The following is a 14,818-nucleotide window of genomic DNA, read 5'->3' as shown; positions in this document are numbered from 1 at the left end:
AAAAAGGATTATACTGGACTAATCTTGAAGCCCATTACATTCACAGGTGCTAGAATATATGTCTGTCTGTCTTTCTGTCTCTCTCCCTCCCACTATCTCTCTCTCTCTCTCCCTGGCCCCCTTTCTCTGTCTTTCTGTCTCTCTCCCTGCCCCTGTGTCTTTCTTCCTTTCTTTCTGTCTCCCTCCCTCCTGCTGTCTGTCTGTCATTTTTTCCCTGCATTTCCCCGTGCAGCAGGAACAGCATTTCCCTCCCCTTCCCCCCCCCCCCCCCACTTCCCTGTGCTGCAGCGGTATTTCCCTTCCCCTCCAGGTCCCTGTGTAGCAGTAGCAGCATTTTCCCCCACCCTCTTCCCTACTGTTACCACGATGTGGCCTGCTCCTTTTGGCCCCTCCCCTTCCCTTCCCGCAGTCTAGCCTGCTCCAAGGGCCCCCCTTCCCTTATTGCGTTCCTCGCAAGCAGGCCCAGCTTCTCCCTGCACCTTACCTTTTTTTAAAATTCTGTTGGCCTCCCTCGCGTGGCTGGCTGCCTGCCTGCCTGGTCCCGTTCAGCGGCTCGCGTCTGGCGTCTTTTTTTTTCGGCGCTTCCCTGCCTGCCCCACAGTCTGGCCTGCTCTGGGCAAATATTTTTTTTAAGTTTAAAGTTGTCGCTGCGGCTCCTCTCAATCCCCCCCCCAGCGTCGGAAGTCTGCTCCGATGCTGGTGCGGCTCGTGAGAGGAGTCGACACCGCAATGTTTTTGAGAGCAGGGAGTCCAGCACTGGCGGCCGGTCTTGCCGGCATTAAGGCTGGGGACTCGCGCATGCGCACTCCGGCGGCCACGGACCTACATCTCACAAATCAGAGATCACGGAAGCACGCAGGTATGAGTGCGCATGCGCGGCTAGTGTTTTATTATATAGGATAGTATAAAACTGAGCAAAGGAAAGAAACATGGAGAGGAGCTTGGTACAAAACAAAGAGAGAAGGTATGAAAAGATACTTACCATAAGCGTGTTCCGATCTATAATTCGATACATGTTTGACTCACTTCCAGCTGCCATAATATGCCCAGAGTCCATCCATCGACAGCTGTATATCTGTGCAGAGAAAAAAACAATATGGCCCTGTGACCACTAATCCATGTATATATTACCTTAATCTCTACTGATCCTTAATTTTTTCCTAAATTGATTTATTAAATGGCAAAAATCTTGATAATGAGGTGTGGCCTTTAAGAGTTGATGTAACACAGAGTAGATTCTTGTTTCTGTGTAGTGGGCTGTAATACTATGAAACACTTAGGGCTAGATGCACTAAAGTCAGTTGGTAATTCCGATTGGATCGCTGTTGGCCAATTCTCTGGCCAATTGTGAACCAATGATTGATGCGCTACCAAGTTTTCATGCAAAAGATTTGCACTACAAGGCTATCTGCTGTAGTTTTAGCGTGGAGCCTCTGGTTCTTTTCAACTTGCTGAATGTTGGAAAGAAAATGTTACATAAGGGTCTGCTCATCTATCTGAGGACAAAATAACTCAAAAAATTGCATGGGGGAAAAAAACACATTAGATTTCAAAAAAAGGACTAGATTGGACTGGGGGGTTGCAGAAAAATAAGCTCCCCCCCCAAAAAAAAAAAAAAAAAAATGATCCAATTTATCTCTATGGGAGAAGCAGTTTCAGCTGCTGTAGCATAGAATTTTTGATGCAATGAACATAGCAATTAAAGAATTGCTTCTTTTGAATTTCTTCTCCACTCTGTCTTCCCTGACACTGGCACAGATAAAAAAGCCACGTACATATGCACACAAAGATACACCACAAAACCAGAAACAACTCAGATACACACAAGATTGAAAATAATTATGTGAGGCATACTTCTCATGTTTTCCTCCCCAAGCATTTCCTTCATTGCCTTATCCCTTTTAAGATGGCTCTTAAAGGCCCTGATGCTCAAAAGTTTTCCATGCTGGTAAGACTCCTTAAACCAGTCTTACATGGCAAGGAAGCTCAGCCTCTGATGCTTAAAATGGTTCTTGGGGGCTTCAATACAAGTATAGAAAACTAAACAGGTAATAAATATAGTATAGAAAGCCAAGCAGGTCGTGCATGTGCAAGGCCGGAGGGTTAGGACTGATGGGAAATTAGGACTTAAATGAGAAACCAGGGTGGCAAGGGGGCCCCTTCTGGTGATTCAGACAGGTTGTGACCTGTTGGGCCGCCGCGGGAGCGGACTGCTGGGCAGGATGGACCTATGGTCTGAACTGGCGGAGGCACTGCTTATGTTCTTATGTTCTCAGTAGCAGCCATCAAACCCTATGCAAATGCATTACAAGGAGCTCATTGCTATTTAAATGAGCTCTCTTTAAGTTGCACAAAAGAGAATGCCCCCCTTTTAAAGGGCAACATTTTCCAGCAGGTTGTGCGTGTGTTGTGTGAGTTTATGTCCTGTACCTATGTGTGGGACACACATGCATACAACACATGCACAACAGCTGCACCTATTTTATAGGTTTGTTTGTTTTTTTTAAATACAACCTCCAAACCACTTCGCCCCTGCCCGCAATCAGCTGCGTGGCACCAGATCCATGATCTGTTGAGCCAGCAGGGGAGAAAAGAAGAGCATAATTAACTGAGCTGGCACTGGAGCCACAGGAAGAGAAGAGTTTGTGGACAAGAAATAGGGAGGAGCTGTGCCTACCAATGTACTCTTCTGAGCAGGCACCAGGCATATTTCCACCCCCTTTTACAGGGGCTGCTCCACATAAATAGCCTGCATATCATTTGCATGCCATTGTGCTGAGTATCACCCGGTAAATTAAAATCGCTCCCAACCTGGTATTTTTTTATCAGGTTGACAGAGCTGTGCATCAAGTCCTTAGTGATTTAGATGTGTTTTGCATTTTCTTTGTTGTAAATGCCTACTATGAAACCAATGTATACATAGTATTTTTCCTGACCTTTTCAAGTACAGAAGGCACTTATCTCAATCCCAACGGTGGCCCTGACCATTTCACCTATCGGCTTCCTTTGGGGATTTCATGAATATTGCTCATGCTTAAGGTGACCATACGTCCCTTTTTGAACAGGACAGTCTCGTTTTCAGACCTCCTGTCCCGTTGTTCCCACAGACAGCTTCGGGATGCTGAAATGTCCCATTTTCAGGGACAGCATCCCAAAGCTGTGCTCGGGGACAATGGGACAGGCGATCACTTCCTGTCCCTCCCTACCGCAAAAAAAAAAAAAGAAAAGCCTCCCCATCTTTCCCCCTGTCTGTTGCTCTAACCGCCCAGCCGCTACAGCTGCTAAACCCGACAGGAAGTCTTCTTTCCGACGTCAGAATTGACGTCGGAAAGAAGACTTCCTGTCGGGTTTAGAGCGGCAGGGCAGTAAGAGCAGCAGACAGGGGGAAAGATGGGGAGGCTATTTTTTTTTTTTTGCGGGAAGGAGATAGGTAGGCAGGCAAGCAGGCTGGCTTTGGCCAGGGAGGGAGGGAAGGAGAGAGGTAGACAGGTAGGCAGCCTGGCTTTAGCCAGGGAGGGAGGGAGAGAGGTAGACAGGCAGGCAGGCTGGCTTGGGGGATGGGGGTGGGGGTGGGACAAAGTGTGGAAGGCAGTGAGAGGGACATAGGAAGGAGGCACTGGGGGCACTAAAGACATGGGAAGGAGGCACTGGGGGCACTAAAGACATGGGAAGGGGCACTAAAGACATGGGAAGGAGACACTGGGGGCACTAAAGAGATGGGAAGGAAGCACTGGGGGCACTAAAGACATGGGAAGGAAGCACTGGGGGCACTAAAGACATGGGAAGGAGGCACTGGGGGCACTAAAGACATGGGAAGGAGGCACTGGGGGCACTAAGGACATAGGAAGGAGGCACTGGGGGCACTAAAGACATGGGAAGGAGGCACTGGGGGCACTAATGACACAGGATGGGGGCACTGGGGGCACTTAGGACACAGGACTGAGGCACTGGGGGCACTTAGGACACAGGACTGAGGCACTGGGGGCACTTAGGACACAGGACAGAGGTACTGGGGGCACTTAGGACACAGGACAGAGGTACTGGGGGCACCAAGGACATGAGAAGGAGGCTCTGGGGGCACTAAGGACATGGGAAGGAATAGAAAGGGACAATTGTTGGGCCTGAGTGCAGAAAGAAAGAAACAAAAGAAAGGATACACAGACAGAAGGAAACGCAACCAGAGACTCATGAAATCACAAGACAACAAAGGTGGGAAAAAGCACAGTTACTTACCGTAACAGGTGTTATCCAGGGACAGCAGGCAGATATTCTTGACTGATGGGTGATGGCACCGACGGAGCCCCGGTACGGACAATTTTAGAGTGATTGCACTCTAAGAACTTGGAAAGTTCTAGTAGGCCGCACCGCGCACGCGCGAGTGCCTTCCCGCCCGACAGAGGCGCGCGGTCCCCAGTTAGGATAAGTCAGCTAAGAAGCCAACCCGGGGAGGTGGGTGGGACGCAAGAATATCTGCCTGCTGTCCCTGGATAACACCTGTTACGGTAAGTAACTGTGCTTTATCCCAGGACAAGCAGGCAGCATATTCTTGACTGATGGGTGACCTCCAAGCTAACAAAAAGAGGGATGGAGGGAAGGTTGGCCATTAGGAAAACAAATTTTGCAAAACAGATTGGCCGAAGTGTCCATCCCGTCTGGAGAATGCATCCAGACAATAATGAGATGTAAAAGTATGAACTGAGGACCAAGTGGCAGCCTTGCAGATTTCCTCAATAGGAGTGGAACGGAGGAAAGCTACAGATGCTGCCATAGCTCGGACTCTATGGGCCATGACAGAACCTTCCAGTGTCAGTCCGGTCTGAGCATAATAGAATGAAATGCACGCTGCCAGCCAATTAGACAACGTACGTTTAGAAACAGGACGTCCCAATTTATTCAGATCAAAGGACAGAAAGAGTTGGGGGGCTGATCTGTGGGGTTTCGTACGTTCTAAATAGTAAGCTAGAGCCCTCTTACAGTCCAAAGTATGCAGAGCCTGTTCCCCAGAATGAGAGTGAGGTTTCGGAAAGAAGACAGGCAGAACAATGGATTGGTTGAGATGGAATTCAGAGACAACCTTAGGGAGAAACTTTGGATGTGTACGCAGAACCACCTTGTCATGATGAAAGACCGTAAAAGGTGGATCTGCAACTAGTGCATGTAGCTCACTGACCCTTCTGGCAGAGGTAAGAGCAATAAGGAAAAGTACTTTCCAAGTGAGAAACTTGAAAGAAGTGGTAGCCAAAGGTTCAAATGGAGGCTTCATTAAGGCGGAAAGAACCACATTGAGATCCCAGATAACAGGAGGGGCTTTAAGAGGTGGTTTTACATTGAAAAGACCCCGCATGAACCTGGACACCAGGGGATGAGCTGAGAGAAGTTTTCCATGAACCGGCTCATGAAAAGCAGCAATGGCACTGAGGTGGACTCTGATGGAAGTAGACTTAAGGCCAGAGTCAGACAAAGAAAGCAGATAATCCAACAATGTCTCCACTGCCAGGGAAGTGGGATCGAGATGATGAAGAAGACACCAGGAAGAAAATCGTGTCCACTTCTGATGGTAACATTGCAAAGTGGCTGGTTTCCTGGAGGCATCTAGAATGGAACGAACGGGCTGAGACAAAAGAGTATCATGAGAAGTCAGCCCGAGAGATACCAAGCTGTCAGGTGCAGAGACTGGAGGTTGGGATGTAGAAGGGTCTCCTGATGCTGTGTAAGCAGAGAAGGAAACAGTGGAAGAAGAAAAGGTTCCCTGGAACTGAGTTGAAGTAGAAGGGAGAACCAATGTTGCCTGGGCCACCTCGGAGCAATCAGAATCATGGTGGCTCGTTCCCTCTTGAGCTTGAACAAGGTTCTCAACATGAGAGGCAGAGGAGGAAAAGCGTACAGGAACAGATTGGACCAGTCGAGGAGAAATGCATCCGCTGCCAGACGGTGAGGAGAGTAAAGTCTGGAGCAAAAAAGGGGCAGCTGGTGATTGTGAGGAGCTGCAAAAAGGTCTATCTGAGGAGTGCCCCATTGAACGAAGATGGACTGTAGAGTGGAAGGATCGAGTGTCCACTCGTGAGGCTGGAGAATTCTGCTGAGCTTGTCCGCTAAGGAATTCTGTTCTCCCTGAATGTAGATAGCTTTCAGGAATAGATGGTGATCTATGGCCCAAGTCCAGATCTTCTGGGCTTCCTGGCACAAGAGGCGAGAGCCTGTCCCACCCTGTTTGTTGATGTAGTACATCGCAACTTGATTGTCTGTGCACAGCAGGAGGACTTGAGGAAAGAGAAGATGTTGGAAGGCCTTGAGGGCATAAAACATCGCTCTGAGTTCCAGGAAATTGATGTGATGCTTCATTTCCTGAGCTGTCCAAAGTCCTTGAGTTTGGAACTCGTTCAAATGAGCTCCCCAGGCGTAAGGGGAGGCATCGGTGGTGATGATAAGTTGATGAGGAGGTAGATGGAAGAGAAGACCTCTGGAGAGATTTGAGGATATCAACCACCATTGTAGAGACTGACGAAGAGATGATGTCACAGATATGTGACGTGAGCAAGGATCCATCGCTTGGGACCACTGGGTAGCTAGGGTCCATTGAGGAGTGCGCAGGTGAAGACGTGCGAAGGGTGTGACATGAACTGTGGAGGCCATGTGACCCAAGAGTATCATCATTTGCTTGGCAGAGATGGAATGTTGTGGAAGCACCTGCTGACATAGAGATTGAAGCGTTTGAAGACGGTTGGATGGCAGAAACGCTCTCATGAGGACTGTGTCCAAGACAGCTCCGATGAATTGAAGTCTCTGAGTGGGGATGAGATGAGATTTGGGTAGATTGATCTCGAACCCCAGAAGTTGAAGAAACAGGATGGTTTGGTTGGTGGCCAGGAGAACAGTCTGAGATGAATTGGCCTTGATTAACCAGTCGTCCAGGTAAGGAAAGACCTGAAGGTGGTGAGAGCGTAGAAAGGCAGCCACCACAATCAGACATTTGGTGAACACTCTTGGAGAGGAGGCAAGACCGAAGGGCAGCACCTTGTATTGGTAATGACAACGATTGATCATGAAGCGTAGGTACTGTCTGGAGGCCAGATTGACTGGTATATAAGTGTATGCTTCTTTGAGATCGAGGGAACATAGCCAGTCGCCTTGATTGAGAAGAGGGTAAAGAGTGGCCAGAGAAAGCATTCTGAATTTCTCTTTGACCAAGCATTTGTTTAGATTGCGAAGATCTAGGATGGGTCTGAGATCTCCTGTCTTTTTGGGAACTAGAAAATAACGGGAGTAGAATCCTTGCCCCTTTTGATCTAGAGGAACTTCCTCTATGGCGTTCAGAAGGAGGAGGGATTGAACCTCTTGAAGAAGAAGGGAAGACTGAGGAGTGTTCAAAGCAGACTCTTTTGGTAGACCTTGGGCAGGAAGAGTCTGAAAGTTGAGAGAGTAGCCGTGGTGGATGATGTTGAGGACCCACTGGTTCGAGGTGATGGTTTCCCAACGGCTTATGAAATGAGTAAGGTGTCCTCCTATAGGCAGCGGAAGATGGGCAGATGGAGGGATACTGGCTATGTCCTGGAGAACCAAGTCAAAAGGGTTGTGAAGGTTTTTGTGGAGGAGGAGGCTTCACCTGTTGTTGCTGCTGTGCAGGTCTAGTGTTTTGCCTTTGTTGTTGCCTCTGACGCCTGGGTTGTTGAGCTGCCGGTGGCAAAGGACGAGCCACATATCGACGCTGGTAGGCCGATTGCTGACGAAAAGGCCTGGTAGGTGGGGTCTTCTTTTTTGTTTTGAGGAGAGTATCCCACCTAGTCTCATGAGCCGAAAGCTTTTGAGTAGTGGAGTCCATGGATTCTCCAAACAGCTCATCCCCCAGGCAAGGTGCATTAGCCAGTCGATCCTGATGATTGACATCAAGTTCTGACACTCTGAGCCATGCCAGTCGGCGCATGGCCACCGACATAGCTGTGGCCCGAGAGGTCAGCTCAAAGGTGTCATAGATCGACCTGACCATGAACTTTCGAAGTTGTAAGAGCGATGAAGTAGTTTGGCGAAAGGCAGATTTTTTACGGTCAGGGAGGTACTTCTCAAAAGCAGTCAGATTTTGTATGAGATGCTTGAGATAGAATGAGAAGTGGAAAGCGTAATTCCCTGACCTGTTGGCTAACATCGCATTCTGGTACAACCTCTTGCCAAATTTGTCCATGGCTTTACCTTCTCTGCCAGGAGGGACTGAGGCGTATACACTAGCTCCCGTGGATTTCTTTAGAGTGGATTCCACTAATAGAGACTCATGTGGGAGCTGTGGTTTGTCAAACCCAGGAATTGGGATGACTTTATATAAGGAGTCTAACTTGCGGGGGGCTCCAGGTATGGTCAAAGGTGTCTCTAAATTCTTGTAAAACGTCTCTCTCAAGATGTCATGGAGAGGTAATTTGAGATATTCCCTTGGAGGTTGGTCAAAATCCAGTGCATCAAGAAAAGCTTTGGATTTCTTTGACTCAGCCTCCAAGGGAATAGAGAGAGAGTCACACATCTCTTTTAAAAAAGATGAGAAAGAGGTTACATCTGGTCTAGAGGATGGGTCTAAAGCAGAAGGATCCTCATCACCAGATGAACATTCCCCTTCAGAGAGAAGAGGGTCCTCTGAGTCACCCCACAGATCAGGATCTCAAACTTGAAAACTGCGGTCTCGAGATTCCGGTGTGGAGGGTTCCAGGTGTCGGGATTTGCGTGCCGACTTACCTGACCTCATAGACACGGTACCGGGAGACATTAAAGGCTGCATCGGTGCCGAAGTCTGAACAGCCTGGTATTGAGCTCTCGGTTCCGGTGCAAGGACTGGCATGGAGACCGAGGAAGCAGAATGTACCAGAACCGACAAAGTGGATGCCGAAAGAAGGGGCTGTTCCACTATCGGTACTGGTGGCTCAGACCGGACCGGGACCGGAAGGCTCGGTGCCAAAAGTGCAGGAAGGAGTTGTTGCAACTGTTCCTTAAGCTGCACCTGCAGGACAGCGGCGATCCGCTCGTCCAGCGAAGGCACCGGTACCGCCTTTTTCTTCTGCGGTACCTGCGGTGCCGCTCTACGCCCCGAGGATGAGGAACCCGAGGTCGAGGGGCTCACCTCTATTGGGGTGGAGCGCTTCCGTGGACGCCTCGAGGTCGGCAGGACTGGGCTCGCTGCTACTGAGACCGGAGGACGCTCCAACGGGGAAGGCTTCTTAGCCGGCTTACCTGAGGGATGCGACGCCGACGCGGTATCGCGCGGTGTCGACGAGGTGGGTGCCGACTGAGACGGGGCCGATGTCAGTGCCGGTGTCGCAGAGTCAGACATCTCGGCACCAAACAATAATTGCTGCTGGATCTGCCGATTTTTCAGAGTTCTCTTTTTTAAAGTCGCACAGCGGGTGCAGGTAGATGGTCAGGACCAAGATGGTCAGGACCAAGACACTGTAGACACCAGTTGTGTGGGTCAGTGAGTGAAATTGGTCGTGCACACCGCTGGCACTTCTTAAACCCGGGTTGAGGGGGCATGAAGGTAAAAACGGCTTCTGCCAAATCGAAGGCCGAGGCTTCGATGGTGGCTACAGGCCCCGCCGGGGCGAATTTGAAAGAAGTGAAAAAAAACCCAAAGTTTTTTTTTTTAAAGAAAACAAAATAAAAGAAAATGAAGGAAACAATATTTCCTTAAGGGTTTACACAAGCGGGAAGGCGATAGGAAAAAAGTCTTCAACAGCCGTTGAAAGAAACGCGTCTTCTTAGCTCCGCGGAAACTAAGAAACTGGGGACCGCGCGCCTCTGTCGGGCGGGAAGGCACTCGCGCGTTTGTGGTGCGGCCTACTAGAACTTTCCAAGTTCTTAGAGTGCAATCACTCTAAAATTGTCCGTACCGGGGCTCCGTCGGTGCCGTCACCCATCAGTCAAGAATATGCTGCCTGCTTGTCCTGGGATAAATGATTTTATTTTTAATTTAGTAATCAAAACATGTCAGTTTTGAGAATTTATATCTGCTGTCTATATTTTGCACTATATTTGTCTATTTTTCTTTAGTTACTGAGGTGACATTGCATATTTGAAAATCATTTGCCTTGACATCTTTGAACCCCCCCAAATATAAATAATAATTAACATTTTCTCCGCGTATAGTGTGCTTTGTAGTTTTTTAAAATTTTATGGTTACCATTATGAATTAATATGATATGTGTACATGAAAAATGAATGGAAGAAATTGGGGGCGGGATTGGGGGTGGGGCTAGGGTGGGGTTGGGACGTGGCTAGGGTGGGATTGGGGGCGGGACTGACAATTAATAGATGTCCCCTTTTGATGAAAAAAATAAATGGTCACGTTACTCATGCTTGAAACATGCTGGTGGTAAAAAATCCTTACAGCTTGAAAACAAGGGAACTTGTGTGTTACCACGGATATATCCTTGCAGAGACAGATCAGAGTGAATATTCTGTCCCTGCAAAACGCCAGAAAAACGGACAAAGATATATCCGTGGCAACACATACAAGTTCCTATGTTTTCAAGCCGTAAGGATTTTTTACCACCAGCATGTTTCAAGAAGGAGAAATTAGGTTCTTACCTGCTAATTTACTTTCTTTTAGCTTCTCCAGACCAGTAGAGGTTAACTTTACGATTGGGTATATATCTAATCATGACCAGCAGGTGGAGACTGAAAACAAAACTTTGGGACAGTATATCCTAGCCCCTCCTCTCTATTTCCCTCAGTCTGCCGAATAGCCAAGCAGAACCAAGAACTGGAAAACAACAGAGAGAAAAAACAATACTCCGAAAGGAGTAACAAATAACATACCCAAAAATGCTGTTGGAAAATGCAGAGGAGAAATTCCCGAAGGAAGAAGGTCCCCACAGCTCGCCAGCTAAGCCAGCCGAGCCACAGCCGCTGTTCTTCAATTCTCCCCGGCCCTAGAAAAATACTAGAACCCGCAGCAAAAACCAAAAACTGCCCGCGCAACAGCCCCAACAACAACAACAACAGACAGGGTGGGGACCTCTACTGGTCTGGAGAAGCTAAAAGAAAGTAAATTAGCAGGTAAGAACCTAATTTCTCCTTCTTTAGCACTCTCCAGACCAGTAGAGGTTAACTTTACGATTGGGACGTACCAAAGCAGTCCCTCTCACGGGCGGGACCCCCGAAGGGCCGATACCAGAACACGCTCACCGAACACCGCGTCCCGACGCGCCTGAACATCTACCCGATAATGCCGAACAAATGAATGCAAGGAGGACCAAACCGCAGCCTTACAAATATCCACCGGAGGCACGAGCGACGACTCAGCCCAAGAAGCCGCCTGACCCCTAGTGGAATGAGCCTTGAGAAACTCCGGAACCGGCTTCTGACTCAGAAGATAAGCGGAAGCAATCATCTCCTTGATCCAACGCGCAATAGTAGCCTTAGAAGCGCCAGCCCCCCGACGAGGACCCGCCAGAAGCACAAAGAGATGATCGGAGCTCCGAAAATCCCGGGTCCGCTGCACATAAGCATGGAGGACCCGACCGACATCCAACTTGCGCAGCTGTCGTTGCTCAGAAGAACCCTCCCGACTACCCAAGACCGGGAGGACCACCGATTGATTGACATGAAAAGGAGAAACTACCTTCGGCAGAAAGGAAGGAACAGGCCGCAAAACAACCCGCTCCTTCGAAAACTCCAGGAAGGGAGCCCTACAAGAGAAAGCCTGTAGCTCAGACACCCGTCTAGCGGAAGTAATGGCCACCAAAAAGACCGACTTCAGCGTAAGGTCCTTCAACGAACAGCCATCCAACGGCTCGAAAGGAGGGCGCACTAGAACAGAGAGAACCAGATTGAGATCCCAAGAGGGAATCGAGGGCCTTATGGGAGGCCTGATCAACTTGGCCGCCCTAAGAAAGCGAATCACATCAGGAATGGCTGACAAACGCTGACCTGTCACCAGCCCCCGAAAAGCCGACAGGGCCGCCAGATGAACCCGAAGAGAAGACCAGGCCAGGCCCCTATCCAGGCCATCCTGCAAAAACTCTAGAATGTTAGGCAGAGAAGCGCGAAAGGAGACCACTCCCCGCGCTCGGCACCATTCCTCAAATAGACGCCAAACCCGCACATAAGCCCGAGAGGTAGAAAGCCTCCGGGACCCCAAAAGTGTAGAGATCACCTTGTCGGAATATCCCTTCTTACTCAGGCGGCCCCTTTCAAGAGCCAAGCCGTAAGACAAAAGGGAGACGGGTCGAACATGGGAATGGGACCCTGCGTCAGAAGATCGCACCCGAGAGGCAGAGGAAGAGGATCCGCCACCAGATGCCTCACCAGATCCGCATACCACGGACGACGAGGCCAATCCGGAGCCACCAAGACCACCAGCCCCGGATGGCGAACAATGCGAAGCAGTACTCTGCCCACTAATGGCCAAGGAGGGAACACATACAACAGCCCCTCCGTTGGCCACGGTTGGACCAGAGCATCCAGACCCTCGGCCAGACCGTCCCTGCGACGACTGAAGAAGCGGGGTAATTTGGCGTTGCCACTTGTAGCCATCAGATCCATCAGGGGCTGCCCCCAAGCACGCACTAGCAACTGAAACGCCTCGGCGCCGAGACACCACTCTCCCGGATCCAAGAAGTGACGACTGAGGAAGTCCGCCTGAACGTTTTCTACCCCGGCAATGTGAGAGGCCGAGAGGTCCAGAAGATGCGACTCCGCCCAAACCATGAGCCGAGCCGCCTCCTGCGCCACCAGAGTGCTCTTGGTGCCCCCCTGACGATTGACATAAGCCACCGCCGTGGCATTGTCCGACAGGACTCTGACCGACTTGCCCAACAAAAGGGAGTGGAAAGCCAACAGCGCCAGCCGGACCGCCCTGGTCTCCAACACGTTGATCGACCAGGAGGCCTCCTCCGTGGACCAGGTTCCCTGAGCTGAGTGACCCAGGCACTGGACCCCCCAACCCAGGAGACTCGCATCCGTAAGGAGCACCGTCCACTGCGGAAGATCCAGACCCACCCCCTGAACTAGGTGAGGGGTCCGGAGCCACCAACGCAGACTGCAGCGCGCCAAGCCTCGCAGGGGAACCGGAACATCCATCCCGTGCCTCTGGGGAGACCACCTCCGGAGCAGAGCATACTGGAGAGGACGCATGTGGGCCCGCGCCCACCTCACCACGTCCAGGGACGCCGCCATCGACCCCAGGACCTGGAGGAAATCTCGCGCCCGAGGACACCGGGACGCCAAAAGCAGGCGAATCTGAGACTGCAATTTGCTCACCCGGGCCTCTGGGAGGAAGACCTTCCCCAAGGAGGTGTCGAACAGCACCCCGAGGTACTCCAGATGCTGAGCCGGAACCAACCGACTCTTGGAAAGGTTGACCACCCAGCCCAGCGACCGGAGAAACTCCACCACCCGAGCCGTAACCCGGGAGCTTTCCTGCAACGACTTGGCCCGAATTAACCAGTCGTCCAGGTAGGGGTGTACCAGGATGCCCTCCGACCGCAAGGCTGCCGCGACGACCACCATCACCTTGGTGAACGTCCGGGGAGCCGTGGCCAGCCCAAAGGGAAGCGCACAGAACTGATAGTGCCGACCCAAGATCGCAAAGCGCAGGAAACGCTGATGAGAGGCCCGAATAGGAACATGCAAGTAGGCCTCCGTCAGATCGAGAGAAGTGAGAAACTCCCCCGGCTGAACCGCCAGAATGACCGACCGCAGCGTTTCCATACGGAAAGAGGGAACCTTGAGAGCCCTGTTGACCCCTTTCAAATCGAGGATGGGCCGAAAAGTCCCCTCCTTCTTGGGCACCACAAAGTAAATGGAGTACCTGCCCGTGCCCCACTCCGGGGGGGGCACTGGAACTACTGCCCTGAGATCTAGCAAGCGCTGAAGGGTCTGGCGAAACGCCAGCATCTTCCCAGGAGTCTGACATGGAGAAGCGAGGAAAAAATCCGGCAGAGAGCGGGCGAACTCCAGGGCATAACCGTCCCGCACCACCTCCAGGACCCACTGATCGGACGTGATCTCGGCCCATTTGGGAAAAAAGTCGCGCAGCCGGGCCCCCACCGGAACCAAGGGGGGCGCCGGCAAGGCGTCATTGTGCAGGACGGGAAGCGGGGGAACCGGCGGAGGGATTCCCTGCCCCCCGACGGGCCCCCCGAAAGGGCTGCATGCGCTGGAAGAACCGACCCCGGGAAAACCCCGGAGACTGGAAAGAAGCAGCCCCACGCCCAGGGCGATACTTGCGAAATTCCCGCAAACGCCCCCGGGCCGCACCACCCCGAGACGCCGGGCGGGCACGGTCCTCCGGCAAACGGGGAACTTTCGAGTCCGACAGAGTCTGAATCAACTTATCCAAGTCCTCTCCAAATAAAAACGACCCCCGAAAGGGAAATTTAGTAAGCTTAGCTTTGGACGCAGCATCCGCCGCCCAAGCGCGCAGCCACAACACACGCCTTGCGGCCACGCCAAAAGCCATGGACTTAGCCGAGATCCGCACCAAGTCATACAGAGCATCCGAGAGGAATGAGGCAGCCATCTCAATCTTCGCTACCTCCTGATCCACCAGAGACCAGTCGTCAGACTCTCGATCCAAGACCCGCTCCGCCCACCGAAACACGGCGCGAGCGACCAGTCCCCCACAAATAGCCGCCTGGACCCCAAAGGCAGAGACTTGAAAATTTTGCTTAAGGATGGTCTCCAATTTGCGCTCCTCAGAGTCCCGCAAGGCAGAACCGCCCTCAACAGGCACGGTATGCCGCTTGGAAATAGCCGAGACCACCGCATCCACGACTGGCGAAGCTAACGTAGCCCGATCCCCTTCAGGAATGGGATACAGGCGAGCCATGCTGCGCGCCAG

The 14,818-nt window shown here is 51.3% G+C and overlaps 1 protein-coding gene across 2 annotated transcripts in view; it reads right to left on the bottom strand.

The window, feature by feature from the left end:
• LOC117361302 (COMPASS-like H3K4 histone methylase component WDR5B) overlaps nt 1-14,818 on the bottom strand; it is a 79,530-nt gene that overhangs the window by 5,011 nt on the left and 59,701 nt on the right. For both annotated transcript variants that reach the window (XM_033946458.1, XM_033946457.1), the window contains exon 10: nt 983-1,075. In XM_033946458.1, coding sequence (XP_033802349.1) covers nt 983-1,075 — 93 coding nt within the window. The remainder of the gene's footprint in view (nt 1-982; nt 1,076-14,818) is intronic.

This window comes from Geotrypetes seraphini, chromosome 5 (assembly GCF_902459505.1).
Source record: "Geotrypetes seraphini chromosome 5, aGeoSer1.1, whole genome shotgun sequence".
Lineage (NCBI taxonomy): Eukaryota > Metazoa > Chordata > Amphibia > Gymnophiona > Dermophiidae > Geotrypetes > Geotrypetes seraphini.
This window is presented reverse-complemented; position numbering and strand designations above follow the sequence as displayed.